The 27,044-nt window shown below is 41.3% G+C and overlaps 1 protein-coding gene across 1 annotated transcript in view; it reads left to right on the top strand.

Annotated features, from left to right (window-relative positions):
- lamc3 (laminin, gamma 3) overlaps positions 1-27,044 on the top strand; it is a 265,101-nt gene that overhangs the window by 185,982 nt on the left and 52,075 nt on the right. The window contains exon 12 of the mRNA XM_061733782.1: positions 6,103-6,330. Within this exon, the coding sequence (XP_061589766.1) occupies positions 6,103-6,330 (228 nt within the window). The remainder of the gene's footprint in view (positions 1-6,102; positions 6,331-27,044) is intronic.

Below are 27,044 nucleotides of genomic sequence, written 5' to 3'. Positions count from 1 at the left end.
GCCTGGATGTTTACGTGCACACAAACAGCAGCACGGTCATGCATATTCTATCAAACTGTTTTCTGCAACCACCAACATGAACGTGCTGCCAACGTTTGCACTGCACCTCCATAACATGGGAGAAACATTTTGTGGTGGGTATCAAACTAATTCTCAAACAGAGGCAGTATTGCCTTATTAAACCATACACTGCATCAAAGTTTAATATTCTCTTCTCCTTCTCCTGCATTCTACTTTACTTTTAGATTTTCTCTGCTTCAAAGAGAGTATCATAACAGAAATGTCTGATTTTAATGATAGTGATGTCAGTAGGCTGGAAAGGCAGACTTGTCAGCAGCCTACGACACCGTTAATCATGGCCTCATACTCAAGAAGGTCTTGGAGATGACGAAAGACCCTGATTTGACTGAATTTATTGGCAGCCTGATCATGAACCAGAGTTTCTTTGTAGCCCTGAATGGCAAGAACAGCGGCTGGCGTTGACAAGGAAATGGCCTTCCACAAGGCAGTGTGCTTGCTCCAATCCTATACAACATCTACATAAATGACAAACCAGTGGACCAAGTTACCCAACGCTTTGTGTATGCAAATGACCTCTGCGTAACATCACAAAAGGACACCTTCAAAGCTGTGAAGAAGAACCTCATGAATGCACTAAACATCCTTGCCACCTACTTGAGGGCCAACCCAGCAAAAACCCAGGTGTGCGCATTTCATCTGCGAAGCCACCAAGCCAACAGAGGTCTTAACATTACCTGGTCTGGAACATGCTTGGAGAACTGCCCAAACCCAATCTACCTTGGCGTAACACTGGACCACACCCTGTCCTATAAGCGGCATATTGAGAACACCAAAGCCAAAATCAGAACAAGAAACAACATCTTGAGGAAACTTGTATCCTCCAAGTGCAAAAACCTCACTGCTCAAAACATCAGCTCTTGCCTTGTGCTACTCCACTGCTTGCGCAGTATGGGAGAGGTCAACCTCATGCTAAAAAATGGAGAAATGGGGATATACTACAAATCTAACTACGTGCATTTGTGGCACTGACCCCCAGGATATCACCCACCTCCTTACCTGCCCACTACTACCTGCGCCCTGCTCAACGGAACACCTGGCAGAACACCTGCACACAAAAATGTGTGGAAAAATGGATGGATGTCTTCTAGTTCTTAACCTTACAACCATGAAGACTCGACAAGAAGAAGAACAGCAGCCATATATTTTTTGTTCCTAAAATTGAGTCTTAAACCGAATGCATGACTATACTAAACATTAATGAGAAATCAATGGCTTAATAGCTTCAGGTACTGGTATCTTAACAGTCTCCCATGCTGCAGCAATCCATTTATGAACATCTTGAGTGATCTAACGAGGTTCTTGGAAGTAAGGACTGAGAGTCGGAACTTGTACAGCGTGACATCAAATTAAATGCTTTTAATCAAAGGAAAGATAGGCTTCACTATCTGAAAACAGTTTTAATTGGACAAATCCCTAGCTGAGAGCTGAGAGAAAGCGAGAGCAGGTGCACAGTAAAGGGTAGAGGCCAAGGCACATCATGGAGATGGAAGAAGAGAGACTTGCGTACTGATTATCCCTCAGAGGTGTAAATGAAGTGGGTTTCAAGCAACAGCAGGTTCAGGACTTGTTGGAAGTCAGGGTCCATCCTCTCCTCTGGTTCTTCTCTTCTTTGCCTCTCATTGTGTCTTCTACTCATATCATCATACAGCAACTCATTCACACTTATTTATCTGACTAACTAACAGCACCACATAATACAGCAAAAAAATGATTCAATATTTTCAGACCAAATGGCATTGCATGAGAACACCCTAGTTTTTTTGTCGTATACATGCATGTGCTTAAGTTAGTAACCCCTCTTTGAGTCTTGTGTTTTTAGTGTAAAAGCATAGAAGCCAACGGATTACAGTGGGTCTTAGTATTAGGTAACTACAATAACAAAAGACCTTTTCCACCTGACATTTTGTATCATTCAGGCAATACAAAGTATCCCATTCTGCTTGCATAGGATATAAGAAGGTTCAGTTGGTCGCAAGATGCTACTGCTTCTTATCAACCCATGATGAACTGATAATCAGCAGGTTTGCAGACTCTTATAAAAGCAGACATTTCGGCAGTTTGCTGGTCTGGACTGTTCAGAATTCTCCCAGCAAGCTCCCCTATGCCAACCCCACCCTCAAGCCGAATTGTTGTTTTTTTTCTACTTATTTTGCCAGGAAGAAGAATAAAAAAGTGAATAAATAAAATGATGATTAAAAAAAAAAGATCACCAAGGATAGGGTGTCAGTTTTGTAGTACAAAACGGGCTAAAGCCCAGTTTTAAGAGCCGTAAAGATGACCTGTGCTGATGCAGTAGTCTGCTTCAGTGTAAGAAGAAAAACTGCAAGTATGAATCTAAACTTCAATTTAAAGTTGAACTACCAAAATAAAGATGGCTAGAATCTTGCTGAGGTCATCCAATGGAAATCAGTCCATTTGAGGGGAATTATAATAAATAAATTGTGATGGGAAGGAAAAAATATAAGTGAATAATAAATAAGTCTATAAGTAAACTCATAAATTCTGTGTCTATAAACTGATGAAATTTTCTACAAGAAACCCCTTTTGGATCAAAAAACAGACTTTGCATATCTGAGGCATAATTTAGGTGCTTCACAGTGAATAACTTAAATGAGCTTATTTAGATGTGCTGGGTAAAAATGAAGGCAGTTCATTTCATTTCATTCCAAAAACTCTTTACTAAGGCTAACATCGTAGCTTGCACCCACAGCACTATAAGATGGAAGTATTAGGCCCACTGAACATGATAGAAGTATTTACGCTACTGTTGAAATATTAAAGTTCTTTTTCATAAGGGTTGGTGTTTTGTAGAAACTGCAATTCTGTTATAGACAAGCCTATAATCGTATTAGTCACTATTTTCATCAAGAACTGAACAGAATTAACATGTTATGAACCCAATTCATCTCGATCAGAACATACAAATCTGAAATCTATGTTACATATATGCTAGGGGTTCATCTTATTTTTAAGTCTCAATTTGCCCATCAGTTACTTCAAAATTGACCAGAGGTCATCAGGGGTTTATCTTTCAAAAATGTGTATACCAGTGTATCATGTCACCTGACCCCTGAGCAATGCAGTGTAACACACAAGCCCTGAATGCAAATACCTATGACTGAAAACCAGAAAATAGGACTGTCCTGTAAATGAGGGGGACATATACACGCTTGCAAGAAGACCCAGAAAACCTAAGATTGCCTTGTTATGAACTAGGTAGTGTGATTTTAAATTTTGCTTGAGTGCCAATAGCAATTATAAAGTATTACACCACACAGCACTATCTAACGGTGTCTTTGGACACTGAAGGACCAAAATTAATTTAGTGGCTGCAGCTTGGAGAGTAAAAGGTGACAAGGCCATGGTTCAGGCTGGCCTGCCCCCATCACGATTAATAAGAGAAAGGAGGAATCTGGAAACCTCAGAGGAACGACATGTTTATTATAGCTCCAAATGATCTCCTATCTGTCTCCTTTTTTTATCTTCCTTTTCTTGCTTTGCTGCAGTGCTTTAGTCATTTGTTACAACAAAGAGTCCCTGGTTGAATGGTGCACGTGTGTGTGTGTGTGTGTGTGTGTGTGTGTGTGTGTGTGTGTGTGTGTGTGTGTGTGTGTGTGTGTGTGTGTGTGTGTGTGTGTGTGTGTTCAAGTAAGCATTAAGTTTGGCATTCATAGGCGTGTGGGTGGATGAATTTGTTATTGTCTGTAAAAGCATGTGGGTGTCAGACTGTGAACTGTAAACAGAGGCTAAAACCTGTAATGAGACAGGGAGGGAGGGACCCCGCCGCAACAAATGCAAATAACTGCCTAATGAGGTGCAGAGTGTCACAAACTTTTACAGACACATATCCATCCTGCACATCTCTCATCCCAGAAAAAGCCAGGTACTCCTAAACTTTAAAGCAAACGCATGATGCCATTATTTCATGAGTTGACTCATTTTCTCTAAGTCTCCCTTTGTAGCACCTTAAAGTCCCCTGAATCCACTCCATCACTGTTTTCCAACAGTGTGTGCCTCTTTTCTGCTCGGTCATACAGCTTTGCAATTCCATGCAAATACATTTGCCGAACAAATGACTCATTAAACCTTGAAGTATGTTATTTCCACATTAGAAAACATGTAGTACCTATAAGAGCTTACACTAACACGCGCTAAAATGAAATCACTATTCTACAAACTGAACTGCAACTGTTTATGTAGATCAGTGTTTTCTTTCATATAATTTTCATATGCTTGGATAAATATGTAACTACTGTATCTTACAGCCATTTAACAATTTTTACAGCTTGCTGTTATTTAATTTACAGCCTGAAAATTTTGCCAAGTTACGCTTCTTTTCCTCAGCTAATTTATTGTTTGCATGACGCCGCTGGGTCATGTGACGTCATGACTTCAGTACACAAGAGGAGGAGTTCCTGCTCAGCTGTGATGGGAGCAAAACCTGAAAACAGCGGTAGATGCTAAATTGAAACTAAAATATCAATCTCAATATGCTGGTATTGATGGATATTGATACCAACGTTGGTAATGACATCACTGAACACAGCAATGCAAATAAATAAGAGTCCTTAAATTATGACACTATGTATTGCTGATTATTTCAGAGGATAGTGTTAAGATCAACTAGGCAATCTGGACTGTACCAACCACAATAACCCCTAAATTATGGTCTATTGACTACGAGTTCAGTACCTGTTAAAATTCCTGGTCTCTGGACTAGTTGGAAGAGGTGTACTGCTTTTGGAAAGAGCTCGGTTGACGTGGAAGAAGGCAGGTACACAATAAATGCATGACACGTACATGCAGAGTTGAGACTAAATGTGAGTGATGTGAGTGCAAGGCAGCTGGGAAAACAGCATGGTAAGACTTGACAAGTGTGAGTGTGCCCTCACTGTTGCTTAGCTTCTTTTTCTTCTTCCTTTCACTTTTCCCTTTAGAGATCGCCACAGAGGATCATCAGATCCTGTCTTATCCTATCTTGGGAAAGGTGGAAATAGTGAACACAATAATGGACAAAGGATGCATGACAATTTATCCCTTGTCTTTAAGTGTTCAAACCATCTCAGTCTAGCCTTTTTTACTTCATATCCAAGTCCTTGTCCCGTCATCTTCATTTCTGCTTCTTGTCTCTTGGAAGACAGGTTTCACTGCCATCCTATAAACCTTGCTCCAAACATTTGACATCCAGTTCTCTAACTCTAATTGGTGATTATATGGGCAATGTTTTGGCTACCGATGCTTTGGAAGTGTAACTTCTGATGGGAAATTCATTTAAGAATGGCAATACGATTTAATAGTTGAGATGTAAAACATTAGATAACTAATAGTAAGGACTTATTTAATTTATTTTAAAATTATGTGGATCACATAGTTGCTAATGAGATTTTGCTATTAATAGTGCAACAAAAAGCAAGGACAGAGTTTTAACTTAAAGATGGATAACCTGGGTAATTTGATTCTGATCTGGGTTTGTGATGTGAGACTAACCTGCAAATATCTCATTGAGCTCTCTGAATAAGATATTTTGAGCCTCACAGGATATATTAGAAACAATGTTGATTGATAGACTGGGCCACATGTCCATTAGATACAGCCAAATTCTTTATTTTTCATTGGATCATGCCTGGCCATCACAACACATGCAGGATCCAAAGTCAAGACTAACTCATTAAATTTAGGCCACATCTGGCTCATATAACATATCCCAAAACACACCTTTAGCCTGGTTTTTCCGCTTCGTGACATGTCTGGTTCACATAGCACTTGTCAGCACTGTATCTTAACCATTAAATAACAAAAGAGCCCAGATCATGACCAAATATGTGCTTCCTAATCTTTTCAGTTTTTGAATTGAGAGTGATTTCAGACACCCTGATATTTGCACTTTTGCACACATAAAAGGGACATTTTCCACTTTAAATACCCTCTAAGATAACAATAGATTGGTTTACCATTGACCTATGTTAATATCAGTTTTGCATCTAAGATCATCCTACGTTTCTTGTATTTCTCCCTCTTCAGACACATCACAGCTTGCGGGGGTAACTCTAACCTCAGCTACCATCTCCTCCACCCCAGCTAATCCTCCTGCTCCGTGGGTGGAATTTTGTGCCTGTCCCCAAGGCTTTGCAGGTCAGTTTTGTGAGCAGTGTGCTCCAGGATACACCCGGGAGCAGCTTGGCGGAGGGCCTCTCTCAGCATGTGTGCCATGCAACTGCCACCAGCATGGAACATGTCATCCAGAGACAGGTAATGAGTCAAAAATTATATTGTATTTAGGCTTATGTATCTGAATTCAAGCAGTACTTATATCCGCAATGATATTATGAAATGTTTTTTTTTGTTTTTGATGTATGAAAATGTTACACTTTTTGATATAAAATGTAATTGAATATTCCAGTCCAGAACAATACAATTACTCTCATTTAATTTTCCTCAAGTAGAAGTACATTTTAAATCTAAAAATCTATCCAGGTAAAAGTAAAAATGATAATTTAAAACATGCATATTGTGAGAGATAGTATAATTAATGACAATATGCCAGCAAACTAGTACCAACCATAGTGCGTATTAAAAAAATTTGGATAAACCCTCTATGATGTCACTCATAGGTTTTCTGAGTAGTTGGTTTGAAACCTATTTTTCAGCACTCCGGACGGCGCCATATTGCCAGGAGCTGACGCTGCCTAACATTGGTTAACTCTAAAATGGGCAAATGGGCAAAACAATCCAAGCAGACCCAAACACCCAATCACTCAGTCACCACAAGCTAGCCAATTTAACTCGGCTTACCTTATAAATTAGTGACAACTTACATTTATTCTGATGAAATCTTTACCTCCATCTTCACTGCTGATGTTGACCAAAGTAACATCTGAAACAAGATGTGGGACATTTGACAAACTAATGCTTGGCTAACTGAACACGGTCACTGGATTTCAGATTGCAGACTGATGGAACCCAAACCAAGCAGAAGTCTGGGCCAAGGGAGCTAGTTGACTAGCAGTCTGATTAATCAATCTGGAAGGGCCTACGGCAACCTTGAGAGTAGCTTAGCTGGAGGAATCAGTTGTTCTGGATGCTGCCAGGGCTTGCAGCTGACAAATTAGAGGCCATTCTCCGGTTATCAGCATGTTTTTTCACTGTCCGCAGTGCCTTCAAGGCCAACCCAGACACTGCTAGACCATTTGACAGCACAGCAGACCATGTTATCTTTAAAATAAAATAAAAAATGATGCTCTCTTACTACTTATTTCACAGATCAGATGTCAAATGCTACATGGAAAGTATTTTTCAACTTACCTTTTCATGCTTGCACAGGTTTGTTGTTGAATCTATGTAAGCCGCCAGCTCTATCTGTCAAGGAAACACCAGCTTACACTGCTGGATAAAGCCATTCCGTTTCTTGCACCTAAAGTAGAAAAGATCTTCAGAATACAGTCGTTTTTATTCCATTTCAGTTTCCATTTCCATTTTTCCGCAAGAAGATGGAATTAGAAAGTAATACCAATAAAACTCTATGAATGTGAATCCACTGGTGCTGGAGATGTTTTGGACATGTCTTTAAAGCAGCACAACGTAACTTTCAGCTTTTCTGAGTTTGGCGGCATCTTTTGGACAAAAGCGGTAGTGCTTTACCAGAAAGAACACTACATTTCCCATGAGCACCAGCGTTACTGCCGGAAAACTCCTGTCCCGTCGCATGCATTTGTTTTGAGAGAAGACGGGACGCTTTTCTGTTTCACCAAGTGAACAGACGGAACGCAAAAAAAAAGATGTTAAACTGCTGGAAAGGAACTGGAATTTACCGGGATACCTTAAGCAAGGAAGCCAGGGAGCGGTATATGGAGAAAATAATGATTATTAACGGTCTGGATCCATATGAAATCCCTACTACAGAATGGAGCTCCTCGTCAGAGCTGCACTCTTTAGAAAGGATTTACTGCCGCAGTTCTGCAGAACCCACGTCTTACTACCTTGTTTAGGAGTGTTTGGCAGCTGCTTTGGTAAATGTTTGACTCGCCATGTGTTTCAATAAATTTGTATAATAGTACAACATACAGTACATGTTCTGTATTACTCTTACTTCTCTTTTCTTTTTTTTGACTGCTATATTATGCTGAAGAGGCTCCGAGGCGTGAGCAATATTTTAGTTTTCCACGTGAGATTATTTTTTTCCTCTGCAGCTACAAATCAAATAGTTAATATTTTTTCCTCAACAAAATTAATCGCACCGCAGAGAGCTGGCCAGCAACTGCGTTTAGCTGGAGAAGTGGGGAATAAAACCCGTTTGAATGATCCGACCCGGGTCTGTGAGTGTTTGTTTGTGGTTTAATAAACCCGTGTTTTGATCCGACGCCCGTCTGTGTGCGTGTTTGTTTGTTACTGAGGAACGTTATGTTTGGTCGTTACAGCCGCGATCCAACCGAGCCGTGAAAAGTTAAACCATTAGCGATCTTTTCCCCACGTCTGTTATGTGTGGAGCTGCTGCAGCCACAACACAGCAACGGGTTACCAGCTTCTGCGGAGCTCTGTGCTACACGCCCCGCCCATTTTCGTCTCGACTACGAATCGGGAAGGAGGGGGAAGTGACGTATGCCGTAAAGCTGTACCATCACAATGACTCTGGAAATATGATATTAAGGTGGAAAAGTTACATAGTGCCGCTTTAACAGTTGTCAATGGTATTGCAAATATCCACTTCCAAAATTCCATATTGAAAGAGAAAAAGAGGAATCTGACCTGCATGTTAATGTGTTACATTTTCTATAAAGAGTGAGACCTAGACCATCAGTTTCAGGTTTGTGTAATGTTCTGAGGTGAAAAAGCTCTAGAACAAATGTGATTTATTAGTACAAAACAGTGCCACTTCGGCACATTTCTGTACACTTAACACCCAGTTCACACTAATGGCAACAACAAGTGCGCTCACCACTGGGTTCAGTCACCCTTGTCTGAGGGGTCGCTGAGGTCTGAGAAGAATGCAGAGTAAATGAGGCAGAGTTTTCAAGACTTGAAGCTTGTCATTTTTGTTGTTGGCAGGTGGAGAGCTTTTAGTCTGTATGTAGTGTTTATGTTGCCACCAACGCGAGGCAGCACAAGGCATTGAAATTAATGGGCTTCAGAGCTGTGCCTCTTGTTGCATTTGCTGGGAAAGGGGCGTGAGTCATACTGCAGCTGAAAAACGTGCTAAAAGTATAGATTTATAGCCCTACAGTTTTTGAGGCGTGAGTTAATATTGATGGAAAAACGTGACCAGTGGTGTTGCACTTTAAAGCCCTTTTCATTGGTTTGCAAATCAGATTTGGTGGCAAACGGTATATATTTTTCGATACAGTCTGCTTTTTCAAATGATAAATCAGTCAAATGTCAGGAAGGCATAATGAGTTCAGTGCCAATTCACCCATCCAATCAACATTTTATGTACCAGTGATTCCGACTAAGGTCTCAAAAAAAGGCTGAAAGATTGAATTCAGAAATAAGACAGACACTTTTATGTTCAAAGACAAACGCCATCAATGAAAGTACACACTACTGCCAATAGTTAGGGGGATCCCACAGCCTGTCAAAGTAGCAGAGCAATGCCCTGTTAGGTTAAATTTGATGATAGATCTTCATGTCATTTGAGTATCTTAATTTGAGTTGGGAGGCTTAATTTAAGTGTCAGAAAGCCAGAGATCAAAATGTGGGATGTGGACTTTGAAGGATGATGTTCTGCAAACTGACACACAAATCAGACTAACACTGGAGCCACTCAGGTGAAGAGAAAAACAATTATTACATAACACTGTTTTTCTTGGAAAATACATTTCAAGCACCTGGTCAAGAACAAGCAGGCAGCCCTCCGTGGTGACTAAACCCCCTGGTGCAGCAGCACTGTATTAGTCAATCAAAAACTGCTCATGGACACACAAAAGACGAGGAATAGCTGACCTTAAAACTCCTCAGATCATGCCAGAAAATAACATGATGCAGGGTGGTCTCACCCTACACCTCCAGACGTTTGTGCCCATGCCTCACCAAGCACCCCAATCGGTTTAGTATTGATGCCTCATTTCATTAAGATTGCCGCCACAAGACAGCCTGCAGTTTTGGGAAACATATAAAGTGTGGGTTTAGAAAACTTTGCTCATTCTGCATTTAAAGATTATGTTTCTCATATGTTTCCACGGCATACTAAAGAAATATGTATACAGATTTCATAAGTTTCAAGGGCATTTATTGGCAAATGCATCAGTTTATCAGTGGCTGCTAATACAGTATTTACAGCACTCACCGTTCTTCTTCAAAACCAGTGCAAGTTGCTCTGGCATATATAATTTATGGGTCAAATATTGACTGATGGAGATCATTTTATGTATTGGTGTCCACTGTTTATTCAACACACGACTGATACAAAGTTTCTCCCTTCCAGCTGCTTTGGAAATATAGAAAAATAAATTGTAGAACAAAAGGTGATCAATGCCGGCGGGGGTCATGTATCATGCCAGCAGTGAAACATCCTAACCTCATCCACGTTCGGGGTTTGTTCTCCATTAAGAGAATCTATTAACTTATAGTTCTCCCCAAAAACACTAGTATGAATAATATATTTTTTTCAAGACCAACTTCTCCCAGCAATCCATGAGAAATGTGATGATGACATGTGCATTTTGGAGATCTTGAAAGTTTTAATCTGTGGCCTTGAAACTCCCAAAATGTTAAACTCATTGTGAACTTGTGGTCAAACAAGTGCAAGCAGAGTGAAATTACAAATTGTGATCAACTAATTAGAGGAGGAAATGACATCCCTACTGAGTTTTGAAGAGGCCTCAGCTCTATGAATATTAACTCTTTCAATAGATTGGATACATTTAAAAGAGTTTGTGACTAATATTTTTTTGGTAATAATGAGTCTAGTTCTTCAGTATACCATAGAAATACAGGACAAAGATAAGATAATACAGATGACCTAAAGTTAACAAAACAAAATTGGTAAACTGTAAAAAAAACATTTGGGACTGACTGATAAGCAATTTACATCATTGATACAAGTAATTTACAAATTACCTCAACGTTACGAGGCAACATAAAATCGAAACATTGAAAAGATGTTTACAGCCGAGTGGCTGGGTTTTGTCTCAACTCTAGCATCAAATAACAGATAATAATTATCAAAAAAAGCCAAAGAATAAAAACATCAACATTACTTTAGCCTCAAATATTATAGAAGTGTCAGGAAACTTCCTTCTTTTTGTAACCTGCTTTTTAAAACTTTATAGGAGAAGTGTATAGAGCAATTGAAGTTGTCGTCTGAGAGGGAGAAAAACACAAAACCAGTGTGATTGCATGTTTTCAGAGACTGTTGAATTCTCTGGGAGTCGCGACATCAACTGTTTTCTTTTTTGAATTACTTCACAACATAATGGAACAGAGAACGCTTTCACATATTGATTGAAAAGACCACACTTTCGTAAGCCGCTGCTGAATATTGCCCCTCATGGAAACAGTCGTGGCAACTCATTGTGCCTGCTGTTTTGAGGCAACCCTCGGGATCAGAGCGTTATTTTACACAAAATGATCATCAGAAACTGTTGAAACAATATTTCCCGCTACCCTGCCCTGCCACTTAGACAGCACAGGGAACAGAAATGGATGCACGTCTTTCTGTGGCTGACAGTCAGTCATTGTAGCTTCAAAGGGACGTAACTCAGCAGTGGCAGGCTATCATTCAAAGTGAGGGCTGGATAGCTGCGCTAATACTGAAGCAATCTCATTCCACACAACTAATCTCTGTAATAACAACAGAAGCGCTATGAGTCTGGATTTAATGTACCTGGCATGTTTATGGGAGATAATAACAGCAGCTGCAGTATCCTTTCAGCCTTGCACCCTAAATGCAGTGTCCCGTAAATGACAGAAGTTAAACAACAGCTGTTGGCTGTGTAAACAAGTCAACCTCTATGCAGTTATTTATATGTGCGTGTCTGCTACTGTGTCTCATATGCACTCTTTCCCCTTTCTTTCTCAGTCTCTTAGACACTATCTCACTCGAGCAGCTTTAAACAACTCTCTCCATCTCACTCGAGCAGACAAGTAGCCCATCCGAGGTCCCGCGCTCCATCTTGTATCTTTCCGCAATCTCTCATTTCCTCTCGCAGCCATTTCCCCTATTGCCCTCTGACTCCACATCTGAGAGATCTACCTCAGTTAAGAGATGCCTACAGCTTTAGTTGAGTGTGCGTGCTATGTTTGCGTCTTTGTGTGTGTGCCTTTTTGTTGTTGTATTTTTTAAATATAACTTTACGTGTGTGTCTGAGGTCCAGAAGCAAGTCTAGCATCGCTGCCTCTCCTTTAATTAGACTTGTTAAGTGCCTCTTGGCTAATGATGTTTAATTTGGTTGCAGATTTCCCATGTCTCCTATGTCTCTCCTCAATCTGGATGTTTCCCTCTCATTTCTCTCCTTCTCGTTCTCTCGCTCTCACACACACACACACACACACACACACACACACACACACACACACACACACACACACTCAAGCTTGTCCTCTCTGCCCATTCTTGTTCCCCAGACTCCTTAAAGTCAGCCTCTTGCTGTCTTTTGCTTCCTTCCTCCAGCACCTGCTCTCCCCAGTCACCTTGACTTTGTTTTTTACGTCCTTGACTCCCTTCTGTGCTGCGTTCTCTGGAGTTTCCACAGCCTGCATGTCTTCCTGTCTTTGAAAAGTGTGTTTCTTCTTCACAGTTTATCCTCAATCATTTTGGGCTTGTTGCTGAAGTAGTTTTAGCACTCCCTAAATAGAAATTGTTTCATGAGACATTGTAACTCCTTCTGCAAGTCTGAAAAGGTGCTTTTCTTTCATGCTTCAAAACCTGGATTTTGTGTCAGTACATTGGGAAATTCCACTAAAAGCAAGTGCTGTTTTGTTCACGTGTGAGATGCACTGTAAAAAAAAAATTCTGCTTTTATCACGACTGCCATGATGAAGCCGCTCCTAGATTTCCTGTTTTGTTTGCATGGAGGCAACCAATACACACCAACACTTTGTCACATAATGTAAAAGCTTGCACTTATTTTAGCTCTCAAAGATCAGGTTTGTAAATGTCTGTGTTATTAGTGTGTTACATGTAGTGTAAACAGAAAATGACATCCATTGGCATGAATTAGCCCCGCCCTTCTTCTGATTGGTCGATATTTGATAGATCCTATTTTCTGCCATAACTTTTGAATGGTATTACGTAAAGAGTCGTGGGTGGTGTCATCGGACTCAGTTTTGACTACTTCACCTTAATTGGTGCAAATTAGCCCCTCCCCTTTTTCTGATTGGTTGATATGTGATACTTCCGATTTTCTGCAATAACTTTTGAATGGTTTGACATAAAGACTCGTGGGTGGTGTCATCGGACTCGGTTTTGAGTCCTTGAACATAATTGCTGCAAATTAGCCCCGCGCCTTCTTCTGATGGGTCGATATCTGATAGTTCCTACTTTCTGCCATAACTTTTGAATGGTTTGATATAGAGAGTTGTGGCTGGTGTCATCCGCTAAATGTCCAGGCCTGAAGAATCTACATGCAAGTCATACAAGCGCTTCTACTGCAGCACGCCTGAACGTGCACAAGGGTGCGAGGGCCCGTCCATCGCTGCTTGCAGCTTTAATTTTTTTTTTTTTTTTACAATACAGTAACAGATTGTGGCTCTTCAAGGTAAAGCAAATTGTATCCTTCAGTGAACATGTTTTTTGTCAGTTTTTTTTTTTTTTTTTTTATCATGTTGCTTTTGCCACAGATTTTCATCAACATTTGTCTTTTAAAAAGGGGAAAGAAAGTCTTGACATAATTCCAACCACTTTTCATTCCTGATAAACAGATTGTTACCCAATCGCTGTTACCTTGCACATATTGTTCTACTTGACAACATCAAAAACATTCCCTGTCCTTGATTTTTGAGGAACACGAGTTCCATGACTGATTGGCTCATTTCACTTGTTATTGCATTCAGGGTGATTCTATCAGAGAAGCATGGCCAGTTTCACTGAGGATCATTTAATGGTTTTGAACACTACACTATACACATTTTGTAGTAATAATACATGTAATTATACATTTTTCATACGTACCAAAACACATAACTGTAATGAATAATATGTACAAATCACCTGTGTACAATAAAGTTACCTTTAGGGTATTTGTTTGTTTTTTAAAAAATAAAAGAGATAAATGACTAAACTCAAATAATTGGGGAATGCTGTAACATACTGACCCTCCAACCATAGACTGTATAAGAACAAGTGGACAAACTCTCCCTTATGTCATCCACTGATTTTCTAAAGAGTTAGTTCAAAGCCTAAATTTCTGTTTGCCACATTGGTCAGAGTTTACCCAACTCTTGTTAATCTGAAAATGGATAAATGGGCACGACAAGCAAACCTTTACACTGACTGGACCATACCCACCTCACCTCAGTTACTAGATATTAGCTATTTTTATTTATGCTAAGCCAAGATGCTAGCTGATGTTGCATTTAATTCATTCTGATCAAATATTTCCTTCCATCCGCATTTCAGCTTTCACTCATAAAAAGTGATCTGAAATGAGTAGCGTTTTGCAGCTGAAATGAGGACTAGACCATCTGGTTGACCTAGAAACCGCAGGTCGTCCCATGGTTGGCCGCAGATCGACTTATTCCAGGAGCCTACAGTAAGCGACTGAACACTGACTGGGCCAGTGGTCCGCTTACTCAACTGAGAAGGTTGAGTAGGGGGTCACTCGAAGGGTGGACCAAGCTATTCTGGCTGATGCAGGGGTAGCTGCCAACAAGCTAGAAGCTTTTTCTGGTTGCTAAGCTTGAAAGCCTATTGCAGTGGTCTGTCAGTAAAATTAACAATGCAATAAATATATATTTAAAATAAAAATGATTAGCTCTCGAAGGTTTTGACATATCTCAGATGTCAAATTGACCAAAAATACTAAGATAAGCTGGCAGTTAACACCATAGCTATCACTACAAAAACCACACCTGTAATTACCCATATATTTCTTAATATATATATAATTTGACATACTGGGCATAAAAACTACCCCACCCAATGGATAAAGCCAACCATCTCTACTTCCAGGACTGTTTCAGGTGACCAAGCCAGATCTAGCCCCATGTTGTAAATTGTTGGAGCTTTAATGTAGAACAGAATTTTGTATGAATAAAATCATAAATAAGAAATAAAATTTGATACCCTCTCACTCACTCACTCACTCTTCTTCTTCCGCTTTATCCGTTTCCGGGTCGCGGGGGCAGCAGCCTCAACAGAGATGCCCAGACTTCCTTCACCCCAGACACTTCCTCCAGCTCTTCCGAGGGGAGTCCGAGGCGTTCCCAGGCCAGCCGAGAGACATAGTCTCTCCAGCGTGTCCTGGGTTTTCCCCGGGGTCTCCTCCCGGTGGGACATGCCTGGAACACCTCCCTAGGGAGGCGTCCAGGAGGCATCCGGTACAGATGCCCATGCCACCTCAGCTGACTCCTCTCAATGTGAAGGAGCAGCGGCTCGACTCCGAGCTCCTCCCGGGTGACCGAACTCCTCACCCTATCTCTAAGGGAGCGTCCAGCCACCCTGCGGAGGAAACTCATCTCGGACGCTTGTATCCGCGATCTTGTCCTTTCGGTCACTACCCAAAGTTCATGACCATAGGTGAGGGTAGGGGCGTAGATTGACCGGTAAATCGAGAGCTTCGCCTTTCGATTCAGCTCCCTCTTAGCCACGACGGTCCAGTACATCGACCGCATTTGATATCATTTGATATTGGTATTTGATACCAGAAATGAGATATTTGCTTTTACATCTGTCTATTTTGCCTGCTCTTGAGAACTTGACAGGTTCAGAGGAAACATTACTGAACAGCAACCGGATGTTCTTTAAACTGAAAGGGTAATTATCACCCTTTTTCCAAAAATGTATATCCTTTTCAGGTTATTTTAAAAATATGTTATTTATGCCACAAGCGTAATGCAAATGACGAGGGAACACGGTGTCCTCTGAGTCATGGATCAGACGTGCCTCGTGTGCTGTGTCCTTTGGAGTCTTTTGTTGAACAGTACATCAGGAAAAGAAGCCAGAAAAAAAAAGATAAGCCTTTCCTTTTCAAACGGATGATCACGGTGAGATGTCATGTTCTGGTGGCCTGCTGGCTTTCTTATAGGAAACTAAAAAAAATGAAGCCCACAAACGGCAGCGGCTCTTCGTGAATCTATAAGTTCCGGTCAAGGGAAACTGTCAAAGAAAGTAAAAAAAATACACCCTGTTCATCATTTGTCACCGGGTCTGTGAACCAGCCTGCTGTTTCTTTTATCAGAATCTTAATTGCTGTATAATTACTAAACGGCTTGTACCATCATGCAGGGTTTGCCCACAGACAAAACTGGGATGGAGTTTATTCACCAGCTGCTGAGGGAAGCTGCAGCCAATGGTGCTTCATAATCTTGATTTATTAACGCTCTCTGGGTCGTGTCGGTTTTATTTGCTGTAGCGTAACACAACAGATTGGAAATGTTAATATTTGTGGTGGAACAAGCAAATTGCGATCTCTGCCGAGCCGTGCCGCTGCAGGGCTGATGAAGTCAAACATATGTCCTTCAGATTCAAAGATCCTTGTGTATTGCATGTTTACCCACACTTGTGAGCACACTTTCAGTGTGGACAGTGGGCTGGACATGGCTTTATACAGCATGTACACAGAGGTAATTGCATAGATTGTCCATAGAAAACGGGCTGAAATTACAATTCATAACCACAAAAACAAGGAAGGTTGGGAGCTCCGAAGAGAGGAAGAGATGATTGTAGTGTATAGATATAACGCAGACATACAATTTTCTCAGGCGAGTGCTCATTAATCATCTAAACAAATGAAACACATGTTGCTCTTGACATCAGGCTGGATATAGAGCGTAAGGGTGTTGTGTTAGAGCTCCTCTATTCGTGCCACTTGCCACTCGCTGCACCACGCTCGGACACACAAAAACCTCCCTCTTATTGTATTCTTCCCTGAGCAAACGCAGCGATGAATAGGAGAATGCTTGTAATGGTTGATTTTTTTTTTCTTTTTAAATACAAGCTATTTTTAGGTTATGAAATAACCAGATTGTTGTTTGTTTTGACAGCACGTCAACTCTTTTGTGCAAAGATTTTCTTGCCTGAAGTAATTTCATCAAAAGAAAAGGTCAAAACCTTTCAAATCAGTAATCTTTGGCAGCGTAACTGGACGCAGAGATGGGCGGATGCAATGTGCACATTGTTTATCACTTGTTTATTTCGGTCTAAAATAAGTGTGCTGGTTGAGAGGAGATAAGTAAAGCGTGACAAATAGGATCAGCAATAAAAATTACATTTGAAGATTCATAGCAAACTGACTACTTTGTCTCTCTTTTTCTTTTTTTTTTTCGGTCTTTTCTCACCCCCCCCCCCGACCGCCACCCCTCATATCCCATCACACGGATACAGGCCAGGCATCTTAGGGCTTAAGCCTGCAACAAACACGGCCCACCAAAGAGATTAAGGGCTGAATAAAGTGGCGCTGGAGCCAGCTACACTCCACATCAGTTCTTCTGCTTCAACTTTCTCCCAAAGATTTTTCTAACTAATGACCTTAGAGTGTGGAAGATGGCATTTAAGCAGCCATTTGGGAAATGCAAACTCGGAATTATTATGTCCGTTTTCAAAGTGGCTCTTGGATGATAAGCACTGAGTCACAGTGTCTCCCATCTTAATTTTAAATGAGTAATACCATAATCAGCATGCTTGTTCATTAATTCATCAGTTTTCTAATTGATACAGTGAGACAGGTACTCGAGGTGATGGGCATCACGTGGCAGGCTCGAATGCATTTTGCTGCAGGAGCCCCTGGTGGTTTGTTCTCCTTCAAAAACCAGCACAAAACAAGCTATGGTTTCCTGAATGCCTCCAACGTAAAGCAGTGGACGTGACATTTAGCCATGAAAATCCACCCTGAATTATTCAAAAATTTGGCCCCACGCAAATGTCAAAGTAGGAAACAAGTCTGTGCCTTTATGAAAAGGAACAAGGAACATAAAGACCTTTCTTTTTATTATAAAAGGGGTTTTAGAGCAGATGCTGCAGCAAAGTACGCTGAACAGAGCTCACTTTCTTAAAAGCCAAAAGATTGAAGCCACATCTTAAATAAGTGCAGAAGATGGGATTTAATTTAAGGGACATGCACTCAGCACAAAATGTGGTGGAAGGCAGTTTGTGGACACGAATGATGTTAATTTGACCAATTAATCTACCGTCTAAAATGAAATGGTTTGGCCCATGGCAATCTACAAGATTTCAAACCCTTTTCATTATTAGATGGGAAAAATAGGCTTTGCAGTCAACATACTTATAATATGAACTCATTTACATATGGAAGTTATTCAAATTACCTCAGCAACACATTAGATATGTCTTTGTAATTAAAAATGTCAATGCGCAGTCTTGTGTTGAATGGATCTATGTGCTTTGTTTATTTAGAACAACTACAGCCAGATGAATTTAGACAACGAATATTTTTCTTTTATTCCTTTTGGAATAAAACTATCAAGATCTGATTTTTATTTTTTTTTAAGAAAAAAAAGAGAAAAGGAAAAAGAAAAGCTTTACCCCAAATAGGAGTTATAGCCATTTTAAGCAAAATACCTCCATGTTTAGATGTTCAAAAGTATTGAAGCAGATAAAAAGTGAGAAGTTGATGTCTAGAGATGCACCGATCGATCGGCCCCCGATCGGGATCGGGCCAATAATGGCCCTATCGGCTTTGATCGGAGATCGGAAAATAATAGTTCAGAGCGGCCGATCTGATGACGTTTACAACAACAAACCCCCGCCCGCGCGGGCGTTCCCGCATCTCGGACCGAGCGGTCCTGAAGAGGCGTCGGCCTCGCCGGTGCGGGAGTTTTACAATGTCTGAAAAGGACAACAAATTTGCAGTTTGCAAAGTGTGTCCAAAGGAGATACCACGAGGAGGAATGTTACAAAAGAATTTCAACACAACGAAGCTGATAAGACATTTGAAAGTTCTTCACACGGAGTATATTGAGATTTCAAAGTTGGCTGCAGCAGAAAAAAAGGAGCGAGCAATAACGCGCTCAGCTGTAACACCTGTAACGGAGACTTATAAACGACAGGAAGAAAAATAAAAAACTACATCGTAAGGTAATGAATTAATATGCTTTGCTCATCAACCGCTTTCAGTTGTAGAAGAGATCGGGTTTAAACACGTTTGCAGCTTGGATCCGCGCTGCGCGCTGCTGCCTCGTAAATATTTCACTGATGAAATCCCGTCGGAGTTTTACCAGAATATATACAGTCCAAACCCTCACGCAGGACGACAGTCGTGTCAGTCGCTTCACGAGTGACATGTGGAGGTCTAGTGTGAACAGTTTTGCTTCACTCACAAGAGTTTCCTCACATGCGGCTGATGCTACCGCTAAAGCTTTCACAAAGCTTAATAATTCATAATTAATTTTTATTTTAAGATTTAATTCCTCTTTCCACAGGAAAACTAAGGTTTATAGTTTACAACTTGTATCAACCTTTAGAGAGTGACATGTCTGCTGTTTCTGTGTTGCTGCACATGTTGTACATAATTATTACCACAGGAAAGCTGAAGCCACTAAACTACACTTACTCTTTGTAAGCCGAGTTTACACATAATCTCCTAATTTTTATACATAATAATACAATGTCAGTGTCATGTATATGAGACAACAATATTGGCGAATTTATGGATTTCACGCTGTGATCGGTGATCGGCAAAATCGGGATCGGCCGATACTGGTTTTCGAGATCGGTGATCGGTGATCGGCCCTCAAAATCCTGATCGGTGCATCTCTATTGATGTCAAGTACTGCATGTACATTCGGGTACTGTTGGACTGGAGAATCCAGTTTAAAGTCCAAGGCGATCTCCGTTCAAGTGAAGGAGGACATTATTAGAGCAAAAAAAAAGCAAAAGCTTTAGGTGTGGCCTAATTACCAGTTTGGTACATTTCCTGTTGAAAAATGACACTTGGAGGGTACACCAGGCGTTCAGAAACAGACCGGGTTTGGGAGTTGAGAGTAAGTATTGGCTGAACTAAAATACTGCAACTTTTTATTTACTGAAGTGAATGGAACAAGCAGAAACTGGTAAAGCATCTGCAGGAGTGTTGTGCAACAAGTAGTGCTGTTCAGTTATCAAAAGTTATTAATAATGATCCTTTAACAATTATTAATAATTAATAAAGTAGATTACTTATCAAATTGAATTATTCAAAATGACTTAATTATTCTCGGGGCACCACCTAGGATTCAACTAGGAAAATGATAACTTAACAAAATCCGTCTCAAGATTAATTAAAGCTGCAAGCAGCGATGAACGGGCCCTCGCACTCACGTCCACCGCCCCCCATAAGCATATCAGAAATGACACCACCCACGACTCTCTATGTCAAACCATTCAAAAGTTATAGCAGAAAAAAGGAACAACCAATCAGAAGAAGGGGCAGGGCTAATTCAGGCCAATGAAGGTCAAGGACTCCATACAGAGTATGATGACACCACCCACGACTCTCTATTTCAAACCATTCAAAAGTTATGGCAGAAAATCGGGACAACCAATCAGAAGAAGGGGCAGGGCTAATTCAGGCCAATGAAGGTCAAGGACTCCATACAGAGTATGATGACACCACCCACGACTCTCTATGTCAAACCATTCAAAAGTTATGGCAGAGAAAAGTATTCTAGGGGGCGCTGTTGAGCCGTTAGGCAACGCCCATTAATGCAAACCATGAAATATCAAATTTATCACCAGGCCTGGCTTGCATGCAAAATTTGGTGACTTTTGGAGAACTATCAAATATGGACCAATCAGATGAAGGGGACGAGCGCTTTTTCGCGTCTAGCGTCGCCACGGTAACACTTTTGAAAGAAAAAAGTAATGTGCGTCGTCGCAGGACTGAGACGCACATTTTGATGTAAAAAGAACACAAAAATTGCTGACAAAAATTTCGGCATACAGCAAGGCTCGAACTCCCGACCTCTGGCACCAAAGACTGCAATTTCCTGGCTGAGCTATGTCTCAGCTATTCCTTTCACTTTGACTTACTGGCTTAGGAGAGACCAACATAGCGATAAAATGTCTGGAACTTTTTTTTCCTAATTTTTTTAATATTTGTAATCAGAAGAAGGGGCGGGGCTAATTCAGGCCAATGAAGGTCAAGGACTCCATACAGAATCTGATGACACCACCCACGACTCTCTATGTCAAACCATTCCAAAGTTATAGCAGAAAATCGGGACAACCAATCAGAAGAAGAGGCGGGGCTAATTCTGGCCAATGAAGGTTAAGGACTCCATAAAGAATCTGATGACACCACCCAGGACTCTCTATGTCAAACCATTCCAATGTTATAGCAGAAAATCGGGACAACCAATCAGAAGAAGGGGCGGGGCTAATTAAGGCCAACGAAGCTTAAGGACTCATTACAGAGTCCCATGACACCACCCACAACTTCCTATGTCAAACCATTCAAAAGTTATGGAAGATAAAAGTATTCTAGGGGCGCTGTTGAGCCGTTAGGCCACGCCCATTAATGCAAACCATGAAATATCAAATTTATCGCCAAGCCTGGCTTGCATGCAAAATTTGGTGACTTTTGGAGAACTATCAAATATGGACCAATCACATGAAGGGGGGGCGTGCCTTTTGGCGTCTAGCGTCGCCACGGTAACACTTTTGAAAGAGAAAAGTAATGCGGGTAGTCGCAGGATGTAGACGCACATTTTGATGTATAACACACTTGGGTGCACGTTACGGTTCGGGCTGAATTAATTTCCGAAGGAATGGCATAAATTTCGCCAAAATGACACAATTTATTTAAAATGGCCGACATCCTGTTCGGTTTCGGCCATGGCTCCAAGAGACTTTTCTTTAAGTTGTGCCATGATACAGGTGTGTAGCGATTTTCGTGCATGTACGTCAAACAGTATTGTGGGGCTTGAGGCACAAAGTTTTCCGGGGGGCGCTGTTGAGCCATTTTGCCACGGCCATTAATGCAAACCATGAAATATCAAATTTATCGCCAGGCCTGGCTTGCATGCCAAATTTGGTGCCTTTTGGGGAACTATCAAATATGGACCAATCAGATGAAGGGGGGGTGCGCTTGTTGGCGTCTAGCGTCGCCACGGTAACACTTTTGAAAGAGAAAAGTAATGCGTGTAGTCGCAGGATGGAGACGCACATTTTGATGTATAACACATCTGGGTTCACGATACGGTTCGGGCTGAATTGATTCTCGAAGGAATGGCATATATTGCTCCAAAATTACGCGATTAATTCAGAATGTTCAAAATGGCCGACGTCCTGTTCGGTTTCGGCCATGGCGCCAAGACACTTTTCTTTTAGTTGCGACATGATACAGGTGTGTACCGATTTTCGTTCATGTACGTCAAACCGTATTATGGGGCTTGAGGCACAGTTGAGGCAAAGTTTTTTCTGTCGAACCAATCAGATGAAGGGTGGGCGCGCTTTTTGGCGTCTAGCGCCGCTACGGTAACGCTTTTGAAAGAGAAAAGTAATGCGTGTTGTCGCAGGATGGAGACGCACATTTTGATGTATAACACACGTGGGGGCACGTTACGGTTCGGGCTGAATTAACTTTCGAAGGAATGGCATAAATTTCGCCAAAATGACACGACTAATTCAAAATGGCCGACTTCCTGTTCGGTTTAGGGCATGACGCCAAGAGACTTTTCTTTCAGTTGTGCCATGATACAGGTGTGTACCGATTTTCGTGCATGTACGTCAAACCGTATCGTGGGGCTTGAGGCACAAAGTTTTCAAGGGGGCGCTGTTGAGCCATTTTGCCACGCTCAATGTAAACCATTAAATATCAAATTTTTCGCCAGGCCTGACTTGCATGCAAAATTTGGTGACTTTTTGGGCACGTTTAGGGGGGCAAAAAGGCCCTCCTTTCGTCAGAAGAACGAAAGAAAAAAGAAAAAATTCCTACAGATACAATAGGGCCTTCGCACTGAAGGTGCTCGGGCCCTAATTATTATACAGAGTATAATTGAAGGGTGAAATCCGAACACAGGCTCCAGCAACCAACATTGGCTGCAAATATGTGTAAAATAAACAAGGACGACTTCTTTCAACCAGAATTTATTTACACCAGCGTCAAGCAGATGGTAAAACAACACTTCGGATAAATTCTGATGGCTCAACTACATAAACAGAGACAAGAAATCATACAATGCAAATCTTCCGATCATCCGTGTGGGTGTGTGACGTGTGTGTGTGTGTGTGTGTGTGTGTGTGTGTGTGTGTGTGTGTGTGTGTGTGTGTGTGTGTAGCTCAGAATGGCTCGGGAATTTATGACCGAGAGAAGCGTCGGTGTGTGTGTGTGGGGGGGGGTTAGTAGGAGAGAAGTAGAGGAGAAAAGTAAAATAACAGACACTCTTAGACTCACTACCAGAAACCCAAGACCTTCTGATCTTTCCCACACAGAAATACACCACTGTGAAACTAAACTTCACACGTGCACTCTGGTCATTCAATCGGGAAATTTGGAAGGGCTTTGTTATCTTTTGTAGAGGAACATGTCATCACGATCCAGCAATGTGGATGCAGCAGTAGACAAATAAGAAGATAAACAAAAACACTTAAGTGAATAAACACAACTATGACGGGATCAGCAGTCCAGCTCACAGCATAAACTAACTTTTAAAGTGTGTTACTACGTTTTCTCTGCCCAGACACCAAAAACAGCCTCTTACGTGGGTCTTTGCAGTTGAAGAAAAAAAGGTGGTTTGGTCTGGCCGGTCAGCGTCCCTTGGGGAACAGCTGGGTGGTTACACTCAGCAGGTGATCCTGATAAAGCTGCTCTCACTCCCTCCTGTTATCCGTGCTGCGGATGAGGGGACAGCAGCTGGGCACAGCAACTTGGCTTCCTTCAACTTCGGATCGGCGTTCGCGTTCACGTCGAGGCAATGCAGGGTCCCGGTTCGGCTTTCTGGGCTCGGAACCGGTCACTCGTGCGGCGCTGCAAAATGGACGCTCCTTCGGTCACGAAAGGAGAAAGCCGGCCCTTAGCTGGTCCTTCTGGTGCAACAGCAGAGACCTGTAGGTAAGAGGAAAAAGCAGAAAAGAGAGAGAAGAGAGAGAGAGAGACGGGGGCCTTCTCTTTTATAGTTGCGCCCAGGAAGTCAATGTTCCTTCCTGCAGCTTGGGGTTTTGTCCAATCAGAGTGTGGTCCCTTATCACCAAGGGGCCACATATGCAAATCCTGGCTGGGCTTCGTGTCCAGGGGTTTTTCCGTTGCTCCAAGCCTTGTGGCCACGGTGTCGTAAACTTTAGTCCTGGTTTCGGGCTGTGGAAATTTCCATTGCCCTTTTTGTTCTCCAGACCACGCTGGAGGTGTCATAAAACTTTAGGGTGGCTTAGGTCGAAGGCTGGAAATCCGGCCTGTAGCCTGGTCAAAGCCTGACTGTTCACATAATCCCACATGAATTCATAATCATATGGGCGGTCGTCCAACAGGAGTAAAACTGAGCTTGGTGATGTGCAGAATCTGCACACTTCAGGAGGATATTGACTTAAATGATTTTCATACAAGAACTAACATTTCTGGCTATATTAGTAGTTATGTCGTTTTTAAATGAATACTTTTGAGGCCCTCAAAATAGATTTGGTAAAATGGTTATGCTTTTTAAATGTTGTATTTCCTTTTTTTATAAACCCTCTTAAATTGCATCTTGAATGTTTTATTTCAGCTGAAGTTGTGGTGGTGTATAAAGACAAATTCATAAAACTCGTGGTGTAAATACTTCTGGAATTTACTGGATTTTCATCAATTTTTTTTCTCATTGTTTAAAAAGATGAATATGTGGACTTATACGTAATAAACCTCTATGTCTAGAGTATTTTTACTATTTATTTTTATATTTAAAAAAAAAAACACATATGTTTTGGTTTGACCACTCACCGATTGGTAAAGACAAACCAGACAACACCTTCTCACCTTCAGCTCATCATAATCTGACATTCTGTCAGAATCTGTCAGTTTTCGGCTCACAGGGTGGCCTTTTAGCGTCATTTATCTGACATGCAGGGAACTTCGTCTTACCAGGTCTCCTTTGGCACCGATAACTGATGCACAACCCAGGGCTTTTTTATGTCACTGACACACTGATGGCAGTATTAAATGTGGACAGTAAATGCTGAAGATGTCGTTACAGTGCTCACTTAGAAACAAGCAACAAAATCCTCATAAGATGGTTTGATGGGGGGAGTGGGAGAGATCTGGAGCCTGTAAATTGGAATTGTGTCCAAGAAAAACCTTGAGACAGCTATTTTTTGTCTTCCTCTGGGTTTGTTTTTCCTTTTAGTTATGGTGTAGGCTTAGTTTTAAGCATTAGCTGGGGCACGCTGAAAAAAGTTATGGTTGGAAGTTAAAAATAAGAGGAAGCTTTAGGTTACCAGGTGATACATTTGGCGATATTTGGTTGAAGGCTCGGAAGCACCTTTCCTGTTGAAAAATGACACTTGGAGGGTACAGCAGGTGTTCAGAAACAGGCCGGGTTGGGAGTTGAGAGTAAGTATTGGTTGAAATAGAAGTTACTTTCACTATGTAAGATATTTATCATTCAAAAATGTATGGACTCTCTCTGTATATACAATTAGTACAGTAGTTTTTGTTTGATGATCCATTAAAAAGGATAATTCCAATATTTCAGTAAAAGGAGGGGTACTTATGTCTTGACGACATGTCTCGGGAGGAGAAAGATTAAAGAGATGTTCACACTGACTTTTGTTAACTTGTTTTTCTTTTTGCAAATGTTCAGATCCAATCTGCGTGTCATTGCTGACATTCATGTATCCTCATAGTTGTAGTGGTAACTTATATCCAACAAACAGGTGTAAACAGAATTAAAGCTGCAAGCAGTGATGAACGGGCCCTCGCACCCTTGTGCATGTTCAGGCGTGCTGCAGTGGAAGCGCTTGTATGACTTGCATGTAGATTCTTCAGGCCTAGACATTTAGCGGATGACACCACCCACGACTCACTATATCAAACCATTCAAAAGTTATGGCAGAAAGTAAGAACTATCAAATATTGACCAATCAGATGAAGGGGCGGGTTTAATTCAGGCCAATGATGGTCAAGTACTCAATACCGAGTCCGATGACACCACCCACATGTGTTTATCACAACCTGTTCAAAAGTTATGGCAGAGAATAGGGACTATCAAATATCGACCAATCAGAAGAAGGGGCGGGGCTTATTTGCACTAATTATGTTCAAGGACTCAAAACCGAGTCCGATGACACCACCCACACGTCTTTTTGTCAAACCATTCAAAAGTTATGGCAGAAAGTAGGAACTATCAAATATGGACCAATCAGATGAAGGGGGGGGGGCGCACTACAAATACAATCCTACAAATACAATAGGGCCTTCGCACTGTCAGTGTTTCGGGCCCTGATAAATGGAGTGTGGTTTTTGCCACAGGTGGTTATTTATCTTATACACGTTTTAAGAAAGCACCAGAGATGGAAGATGCTTCCACTCCTTCATTCTCAGCAGCTGTATCAGCTGGTGTGTCAACACTGCACGTTCCAGACAGGTTAGCTGTTAACTAATTTCCTGTCACTCTGGTAGATGTAGTCGTAGATACAAGTGGCTCATACTAGAAATAAGAGTTGGGCTGGCAGTATGAACCTCAGCTCAGGCCCAAACATACTCTGCAAAAAGAGAGTTGTTCTCGCTCCAAACCTCCAAATAGGTCTAAGGGGAGAAAAAGACAATTTTGTTCTCACAGCACTGGTAAGGGAGTTCCTCAGTTGGTTAGAAACGCATCTGAGCAGAGGTTCTTTGTGGTGTCTAATAACTGTTGTTTGAAGGGTCAGACAATGGTTGATGCAGAAAGGCAAAAAATTAAATTTTATAAGA

The sequence above is a fragment of the Cololabis saira genome, chromosome 11 (genome assembly GCF_033807715.1).
Source record: "Cololabis saira isolate AMF1-May2022 chromosome 11, fColSai1.1, whole genome shotgun sequence".
Lineage (NCBI taxonomy): Eukaryota > Metazoa > Chordata > Actinopteri > Beloniformes > Belonidae > Cololabis > Cololabis saira.
The sequence above is the reverse complement of the archived record's forward strand: the minus strand, read 5'-3'. Positions and strand labels throughout refer to the sequence as shown.